This window comes from Myxocyprinus asiaticus, chromosome 7 (assembly GCF_019703515.2).
Source record: "Myxocyprinus asiaticus isolate MX2 ecotype Aquarium Trade chromosome 7, UBuf_Myxa_2, whole genome shotgun sequence".
Lineage (NCBI taxonomy): Eukaryota > Metazoa > Chordata > Actinopteri > Cypriniformes > Catostomidae > Myxocyprinus > Myxocyprinus asiaticus.
This window is the reverse complement of record NC_059350.1, coordinates 38,016,817-38,027,193: the sequence shown is the minus strand read 5'-3', so window position 1 is coordinate 38,027,193 and position 10,377 is coordinate 38,016,817. Positions and strand designations below refer to the sequence as shown.

General features: G+C 36.5%; 1 protein-coding gene across 1 annotated transcript; it reads left to right on the top strand.

Annotated features, from left to right (window-relative positions):
• Positions 1 to 1,339: 1,339 nt before the first annotated feature.
• Positions 1,340 to 10,178, top strand: tlr3 (toll-like receptor 3). Its single transcript, XM_051703301.1, has 5 exons — positions 1,340 to 1,549; positions 4,658 to 5,133; positions 5,742 to 5,936; positions 6,803 to 8,649; positions 8,978 to 10,178. Exons 2-5 carry the CDS (start codon positions 4,696 to 4,698, stop codon positions 9,204 to 9,206), a joined length of 2,709 nt encoding a protein of 902 aa, XP_051559261.1. The 5' UTR covers positions 1,340 to 1,549; positions 4,658 to 4,695; the 3' UTR covers positions 9,207 to 10,178.
• Positions 10,179 to 10,377: the final 199 nt, after the last annotated feature.

Here is a 10,377-nt window from a genome sequence, read left to right as displayed (position 1 = left end):
AGAGAAAAGTGTTATACAGTTTGTGTGTGCTAGAGTGAGAAGGTTATATTGATGTAACTGGTATAAGAAGAAGGGTTCAGTACAATAAGAGAACAGGTGTCTGCTTGTTTGGAATGGAGTATACAGTCAGGGCATTTAGTGTCATAACCAATACCCATTTGGGGATCAAATTACATCTATTTTATTAGTTTATCTGTATTAAAACAAATGCTGAAAACTCTTCTGTCTCATGGCCAAAAGCTACACACACACACATACTGATGCTGAGAGCAGTAACCTGCTGTTTGTCAGTGAGTCATCAGATTCCAGGTGTCCTTGCAGTTGCTAGATAACAGCATGCATCAGAATCCAAATGGAGCTGTGTGTGTATGTGTACATGCTCCTCAAGAACACTCTCTGAATTCTGACATCAATATGTTCATTGCCACTCCAAAGTTCAAATCTAAAATAGTCAGTTTCAGCTCATGACATTTTGCAACAGAGCACTGACTATCTAAAATACGCTGTAATCACTTATCATACTTTGTTAAATCTGCTTGCAAGGTCTTTTTAAATACATTTACATTTTTGACAACACCCAGAAGCAATAACTCTTATTCATACCTTTAAATATTACATTATAGGATTCATCACTAGTTATTATGAATCCATGTATGAAACTGATTTACTTTCATATTCATGTTTGGAAGTACATGAAATACTGATCTGTTAAACATTTGAAAGCTATTACAAAAAGTGTTACTGTATGCTTTCCCAGAATGCCAAGATCTTTTTCATTTTAAGGTCTGTTGCGCCCCCATCTGGACGTTTAGATGAATGACTGCTGAATTGATAAACCTTTAGTTTATTGCAGTTTGTCAAACTGAAATTCTTACACAATAATAAATGTAGAGTGGTATGTAGTGAGTGGTAATAAATGCTCGTGAAAAAAAAATATTTCAAGATTAATAATATTTATTATTATTATTATTTACATAAATAAATTATATTAATAAAATAAAATAAAAATACTGCGAAAAATACTTGCATTTGGGGAGGAATGGGGGGAATCCCTCGCACTGAACTCAGTTCCTTTCTTCCTCTTTTGAATGCCAATAATAATACCGAAGAGAAAGGCATATTAGAAATAGCAGAAGTGATCTGAAATGTATCGCACTTTCATATGAAAATATAAGGAAGTTAGGTATCTGTTTATCTTAGTTGCTGACAGAAGAAAATGACTAATAGACTAAATTGCAATGATCATAAATGATGTGTAATCTGGTCCAATTTGCATGCAGATAAAGGTGACATAGCATATCAAATTTCACAGAGTGATCACTTGACCTCTTTGTTTGAACATGGTGGCGATATTTGATATCTAGGACACGTCCACTTGAGAGATCCCGCCTCTTCGTTTGTTTCACTTCTTAAGAAAGAGGAATTGTTCTTTACTAAATCTTATTTCCCTCGTGCAAAGTTTATATAATCATACAACAGGACAGACGTGAGTTGCTTATGTAGTAGATTTCTGAGCTGAAAATGGGAGGTTAGATCTCAAGCAATTCAAGTAAGTGCATGCTAAATGATCACAAATACGATCGCAGATTCAACGATTCCGCATTACTGTGTCACAGATTAACATGTTCGGCATCATTATCTTAACGCTTAGGCTGGAGAGTTCTAAAGCTGTGTTCTGTAGTGAGGGAGATTGGGGCAAGTTGTTACATGTTTTACTCTTGTGCAAATTTCCCAGGGTAGGTTTATTTTTAAATGTCATTTTCAGTATACGCACATCCCTTAAGGCCTTGACCAGAAATGTGTTAAATAAAAATCCTTTTACAGTTCAATCTTTTGGTTAAAATCTACTTTTCATTATAGGTTGACCCTTACCTTAGTATACCATTTTGGTTTTACTGGGTTAACTTGTTTAGCCAAGAGCTGTTACAAAAAATGATATGCTAATACTGTAATTGTAGTTTGGAGGACACAATTACAAAGAATTATTCTAATTAATTGATAGATCAACCAGAAAATAAAATTCAGTCCTCATTTACTCATCCTGATATTGTTCCAAATCTGTGTGACTTTTTTTGTGTTTTTTTTTTTTTTTTTGAGATGTTTAGAAGAGTGTTAGCTTCGGTCACTATTCACTTTAAATGTAGTGTTGTCACAACCTAAATTTCACCAAGCTGGTACCAATACCAGTAAAATTTTAGAGAGGTTTTGACCACACTCCTTTAACCTATTAAAATGTTACATTTCTATGTAATATAAATTAAAACAATAGCATGCTTTCTTTCAGTGTTTCTCAATTAAGTAAGCATTGCGTTACATTTATTTTAATTTTTAATTTTTTTAAATTCTGTTTTATTTTCTTCCCAAATTATTTTTTCTGAATTCCATGTTCTAAGTTTAATTCAATTTCAACATCAAAATGTTGTCTAATCTGATGAATCCAAACTTTAATCAAATGAAAAGAGCACAATTATTTTCAACATACTATTGCATTTATTTATTTATTTTTTATAAAAATTAAGTGCTTTAGTAAAATTCTCACAACATAATCAAAAACACATCATTGATCCTATTTTGTCAAGTAAAGTGCTGCTCATCAGATCATCATATTATAAATGAAAACATTGATGAAAACTTTCATTCTGTACAACAGCACACTTGCTTGTGAGATGTATCTTCAACAACATAATAATAATAATAATAATAATAATAATAAAATAAATTTTATGTAACACTAGTGATATATTTCTGTCGCAATTTCTTAAATTTAATGCGTCAAGCTTTTATTTTGAATCAAACTATTATTTTGACATTAAGGCTTTTCTGGTTCTGTGTTTTGACAGAAGTTTCACACTTCCGGATAAGACGTTGGTTATATAACCCAGTGTGACTATTGAAGTGCAAAATGCTGCGATTTAATTGTATAAATATATAGTCTGCAGGCTTCACAGTAAATATGTGCTCTCTTCTGTCATCTACTACAAAAAGCACAGTGTGCGATGCTCAAAATGTGGTGTTTTGAGCGTTTGAGCTGCTTCACATGTTCACTTTGCAGTAGTGGTTTTTTCGTTCGTGAACAAATCTGTCTTTTTGAATGAATTTAAATTTTTGGTTGAACTATCCCTGTAAGACAGTTTTGAACAAGCTTTTTGAAACCAACATAGATAAACACTGCTGGAGGAAACATATTTATTCTAGGGATGCATGATATATCGACGGCCAATATATTATTGGCCGATAACTGGGAAATTCAAAATATTATTATAATGCCGATAATGGAATTACCGCTGATATTTTTGCCCATAATTTATTACGGTTTATTTGCTTGCGGCTGGTAATCTCTGCGGCGGCTTTCCTTCAGGCAGGAACTCGAATAGTCGCAAGCGACAGAGCACTTGCGCATACCAAAGTGTCTGTGTAAAAGAGCCAGGCTCATGTCACTCTGTGAGGATTATTTAAACATCTCTGCACCTTGTGACGTTGTTTTGGGTCTGGTTTTAATTCGGGACAACATGCCATTTCCCATATTCTGTTTATGTTTCATGTGCCAATAAACGGAAATGCAACAAAAACATGTATGTACTGTATGTTACTTGGTGCAATATTTTTTTCTTATTACTTTATGAAACATTAACAGAATGTGGGTAATAGCACATTGCTACTTACAGCACAGCATTGGAATTAAAACAAGCCCAAACACAACACAGTATATAGATCTTGAAATAATTCTCACTGAGTGACTCGAAATGGCTAAAAACAGTTTGTGAGAGAAACTAATGTGCTTGCTGTATTTTAGGAGTTCAGACATTTCTAACGTTATGACTCATGACTATTCAATCTGTATGATGTTATCTATTCCCATTATGATTGTTTTGATCAAATTTCATAAGTTATACAGTGGAGCTGTTACAGATGAACAGCGTAACAAGTGTCGGTGAATGAGATGCGCATGAGCACAATACGTGCTCGTACATAACACACAAACCACTGCTGCATTCACAATCTTGCTGCGTGCATAAATATTACACCATGTATACAGAAATTAGGGATTGTATTGTGTGTTTTGTTTAATGTTCATTACATGCTGTGTATTGCCTCATTTTGGTTTAATGCATTATTATAGCTGTTAGAGGTTCATTGTTCTCTCTCTGTAAGTCATCAGAATTACCGTAAACACTCATATAAATGGGCAGCTTACAATGCAAGTGTATTGTCATTTATTTGTCATTCAAATCAGCATTCATCTGTAATATAGGCACATTTCTGGTTCATGTTACATCCACCAGACCTTAAATAGCAACAATTCCAATTTCCAAGCTTCATATTAAAATTATAAGTTAAATTAGCTAGCAGTTCCAGGTTAAGAATTAAAAATTAAAACGTTTTTTTCTTTTTAAATATCGGATGTCGGTTTTGATATCAGCCACAATGAGCTGGAATTATTGGTATCGGCCCAGAAATTCCTTATTGGTCATCCCTAATTTATTCGACTAAATCTTTTATATTGACTCAAACTTTTAAACCTTGCACATTATACCAAAACCTTTACTGAGATGTATCCCTTGTAACTTCCTAGCCCTGTTTCTCCTATATCTTTAGTAAGGTACATGTACTGCTTTAAGCTGTCTACATTTTTATTATTGAAATCTTTTTTTTACAGTTGGACTACTTGGAAAGAAAACCCCTAAAGCCAAATATATGGATCTGAAACTTATATTGTTGCCCTTGTTCTGGACATGTTTTTATTACCACTTTGGCCACTCTGCATCACCACACAAGTCAACATGTACAGTTGAGAATGGCAAAGCAGACTGTAGCCATATGAATCTGGCTGCGGTTCCAACAAACTTACCAAGAAATATTAGTACATTGGATGTGTCCCACAATAAACTAAAAAATCTGTCTTCCCTGCATTTGTACTCTAATCTGGTGCATATAGATGCCAGCTACAACTCTTTAACTGTTGTAGAAGAGGGTTTATGTTTAGATCTGCCACACCTGCAAAGTCTTAATGTGCAACACAATGAAGTGTATTTATTGAGCGAGAAAGACCTGAAAAACTGTTTCCAGTTGGTACGACTCGATCTGTCTGACAACAGACTGAAGCTACGTGGGGAGCCCTTCTCAGTTCTAAAGGTACAGAACATTTATCTAGACACACAGTCTCTCTCTCTCTCTCTCTCTCTCTCTCTCTCACACTCTCTCTCTCTCTCTACACACACACACACACACACACACACACACACACACATACACATTAAGTGAAATACAATCAAAGGTTTGAGGGTGTCGTTTTTATGTATGTTTAAAGTAAAACACAATACTGTTTGGTTCAGGTCACGTGTGTTACTGTATCTAGTACTAATATTAGCACAGAGGGAAGGGCATTGTTATGCTTGTATAAAACTAAAAGACAAGGTTATGTCACCTCATGATAATACTTGAATATATTACTCAAAATATTGTGTCCAACCTTAATGGGTTTTAACATGATTTATAATGCCCTATCTGCCTCATGGGAGAACAATAATTTATTGTGTTTATTGGCTCAATTATGTTATGTTTTGTTAGATGTATGTGTTGACTGTTGCTGGGCTGTGAAATGGGCCAAAAAAAAAAAAAAAAAAAAAAAAAATGTATCGGACAATTCGAACTATCTGTTTCATATTCCAATAAGAACATTTCAGTTCAGTGTTAGTTATGGTGTCACAGATGATCAGTTTGAGCATTTCCTCCCTATTTAGAGTTTGACCTGGTTGGATGTGTCTCGGAACAAACTGAAATCTGCTAAACTGGGCACTCAACCTCAGCTGCCAAACTTGGTGACCCTTGTTATTTCTGGAAATGACATTTCTGTACTGCAAAAGTATGACTTCTCATTCCTCAGTAATTCCTCTGCATTTCGGGTTCTGATACTTTCGTCTCTGCCTCTTAAAAAGGTAAGAGGAACAGAATGTGTCACATGTCCTATTACTTTCACTGATTGCTCATGTTTTAAAAAATGTGTACTTCAGACTCTAAAATGCAAAACATTATGTGTGTGTGTTTGTCACATTGTGTTTACTCACATCTACCCTTATCTCACTTGGACAGTTGTCAGGACTATATCTTTCTCTTCTGTGCACAGGCAAATGGACTTTGAGACATGTTTTGTTGAAGATGTGATTGGTTTTATAAATTAAATTGACTACCTTAAACTACAATACCATGAAGCATTGGTAATTGCGTAATCAAATTATAAATATGGAAACATTTAAAAATATTGATTTAAAGTTGTATATTATAAGTATAAATAGTAAATTTTAAATATTCAGATATATACAAATATATAAGTAGTTTACAAGTGTAGGGAGACCGACTTGATTGCGTAATTCACAATGCATCATGGATGTGGTCATTCGCTGCCGGGCTCGGTTGGTGTGCTTTGTTGGCCATGATTCTCTGATTGGCGGATCTTTTTCTGCTGGATCATGGGTAGTGTAGTTTTTCACCAGAAATTCCTCAAACAATTATTTTAAAATGAATATGAAATAACATGTACTTGTGTCTTCAGCAGAAGTTAAAATAAGTTATTGTTAAAAATCAATTCAGATGAATGGGTTTTTGCTTTTGGCACCAGACTGTTGCGCTTTATAAGGCTTTCAATAAGTTCAATGAAAAATGCAACTTGATTTACAGTAGCTAAATCTTAGGTTAAAAGGCAGATAATGTCATGCTATAAAGGATAGCTTTATGAACCAAATTTAGCTCTACCACTCTGACCAAGCCAAACTAAATGTCCTGTTCAATTCTTTTGTTAACCCAGGTTGAGAATGGCTGTTTCAAGTCTATTGCCAAACTATCTGACTTGGTGCTGGATGATTGCAAGCTCAGCCCACAGTTTACCACCAATCTTTGTCAAGAACTTGCTGGCACAGCCTTGCTAAATCTTTCCCTTCAGAACGCTCTCCAGGTGACACTCACAAACACCACCTTCCAAGGCCTAGACAAGACTAACATCTCAGTCCTTGACCTCAGCAACAACGCAATGTCAAAGATTGCAGAGGACACCTTTCAGTGGTTTCCCCGGCTGGAATGTTTATCCCTGAGGCACAATTCCCTTAGGCACCTAACTAAGGACACTTTTAGGGGACTGGGAAGTCTAAGGCAGCTAAACCTGCAGAAAGCACTGACTAAGGGCCGTGCATCTTCCTACCCAATTATTGATGACTACTCCTTCCATCATTTAGTCAAGTTAGAGCATCTATGCATGACAAATACTGCATTCAGAGAGATAACAGAGCATGTCTTTTCTGGACTTCCACAGCTGAGGACACTGGACTTGAGTTGGAGCAGCACAGGGTTGAAGACAGTCTCAAATGTTACCTTTGCTTCTCTGCAAGAGTCTCCACTCCTTCAGACACTTAATCTTACAGGCATGGCTATCAACAGGCTTGGGCCTGGAGCCTTCTCAACCTTGGGCAACCTCACTACACTCTTGCTTGGCCACAATTTCATTAATCAGCAGTTGAAAGGAGATGAGTTACAGGGCCTCTCTAATTTAAAAGAGATCGACTTGTCTCTTAACCAGCAAAGTATTTCCCTTACCAATACATCATTCATCCATGTTCCTGCATTGAGGGTTTTAATGCTAGGTCATGCCCTAAGAGGGACTCTAGATATGGAACCATCTCCATTCAGGCCCCTGGTCAACCTCACAGTTCTGGATCTCAGTAATAACAATATTGCAAACATAAACGCTGGCTTACTGAGGGGACTGTATCGTCTGAAAGTCCTTAAACTGCAGCATAACAACTTGGCTAGGTTGTGGAAGACAGCCAACCCTGGCGGTCCAGTGTTGTTCCTCAAAGATGTAACAAAACTGTCTTTTCTGGATCTGGATTTCAATGGCCTAGATGAGATTCCAGTTAATGCTTTGCGGAGTTTCTCTGAACTACATGAGTTAAGTCTTCGTGGTAATCTCTTGAACCAGCTGCATACCTTAGTATTTGATGACCTAAAGTCTTTAAAGTATTTGCATCTTCAGAAGAACTTTATAACATCTGTACAACGTGTCACATTTGGTGTGCCACTGTCCAACCTTACGGAACTTCACATGGATCACAACCCTTTTGACTGCACCTGTGAGAGCATACTTTGGTTCTCTGAGTGGCTGAACTCCACTAATGCCAGTGTTCCTGGATTCCCACAGAGTTACGTCTGCAACACTCCATATGCCTACTTCAACCGCTCTGTCATGGACTTTGACCCACTCTCCTGCAAGGATATGACACCGTTCAAGGCGCTGTACATTTTGAGTAGTACGGCAGTGTTGATGCTGTTAGTTACAGCTTTCCTGGTACATTACCAGGGATGGAGAATCCAGTTCTTCTGGAGCCTAATGGTAAACCGTATGCTGGGGATGAAGGACAAAAGTATTACTGAAGGTAGATATGAGTATGATGCTTATATCATCCACACTGCCAAGGACAAGCCATGGGTGGAACGAAGCTTGCTCCCCCTAGAGGATGAAAATTTATATTTTTTTCTTGAATATCGAGATGCAGTGCCTGGCTTTTCTCAACTTGATACCATTGTTGAAAATATGGGAAAGTCCAGGAAGATAATTTTTGTTATCACAGAAATGCTTCTAAAGGATCCATGGTGCAGGCAGTAAGTACAATTGTGCCATTCTCGATAACTGATTCAAAACTCCCGAAGACATGCCTACAATTATAGTTAGTCTATAGAAATTAGTCACCCAAGGTCAAATGTGAACCTCTGACCAATTTCGGTTCTTTATAATATAGATTAATGTCCTCAAAGAAACAACTCACTCATTCACGCATGCTTCCTCTTCAGCAAATTACTGAAATGCACAAATATTTTAGCTAAGTCTTGGTATTATTCTGTAACAATAAATCTAAAGAATGACTTGTTTCTGATTGAAGCAAAAATTCTATTCAAATAATTCTTTCTGTCTCCTTTTCCCAATTTGCAGATTCAAAGCCCATCATGCCCTTCACCAGGTAATGGAGGAAAGTCGTGACTCACTGATTCTGATTTTCCTACAAGACGTAGCTGATTACAATCTGAATCGCTCTCTACATCTGCGTCGTGGCATGTTGAAACCTTGCTGTGTTCTCTACTGGCCTTTACACAGAGAACGCATCCCAGCTTTCCATCAGAAACTCCGCTTGGCATTAGCCTCTACCAACAAAGTCAACTAGAAAGGAATTTGGCAATAAGCTAAACATGCTTTGTGCAAGGACTTGACTGTTTTTACTAGAATCCTTACCAGGAACTCTCCATTCCATGATTTTTAATTTCAAAACACATTTACATTCGGAAGCAACTTGCAGGTCAGATTAGGTAGCGTGCTGCTTCTTTGCAAGGCCACCAGATCACGGCAGTTACCAGACACAACACTCAACAGCTTTGCGGGCTAGCAGGGCTCTGTATGATCTGACCTGGTGGGATATTTAAATTAAACTAGTAAATTTACACACGAGAAGACTTGTTACATTATTTATTGAAATAAAAAGCCTAGGCTTTGAATGCAGTGGAAGGTTTTAGGTTGAATCCAAAAGATGAGGAAAACATCTAATAGCACTTCTCCAACCTTAAATTTAGTGCCACCCAAAATTGTCAGTCCCTCAAAAATCCACTGCAGCAAGCGCAATAGCATAATCTCAGTAAGACTGGATTCACTCTGGCCAAGTTGCTGGCTATTTCAGACATTATATCCTCATGCCCAAAGGAATCCCTTTTGGACAAGCCAGGATTTGTAACCATAAAGATCTGATTTTGGATATTGCACACTTTGTTGGCCACTAGCATCAGAGCCAAATATAATGGTAAATATGTATTATCATGTTTTGAAATGTTCCCATTTCTTTTAGGAATTCAAAGATGCTTAGAACCATACAATATATCAATTAATTACGGTTTTTGTTAGTTGAGTAGACGTGGCATGTTTTCTCTGCCTCTGCTAAATGTTGCACTGTATTTTAGACTCTGTGTTAATGGTAAACGGAGTGAATGTCAATGCTGGGTTTAAGCAAGCTGCTTATGTTTGAGTATGCTAATCTGTAGTCTTTTTGTACTATGCAGCCACCTAGTGTTCATTTATTTAACAAGAAACTGATTATTTTTTGTACTGTTTATAGCTAATGTATAAATAATAAACACTTTATAATGTATCACATTTGCAAATGTTTGTATTGATTGTCCTTTAAAGCTTTTTTATAAGAATTTTAAACCATGCAAAGTAAAGACAGACCCCAATAGGAGAGTAAGTATCAAAGTATGGTAAGTATCAAACAATGTTTCCACAAATGATTAGCATATGTGTCTGATCACAGGCACAAGTATGTAGTGGTCAAATCTCCAATTGAGTCT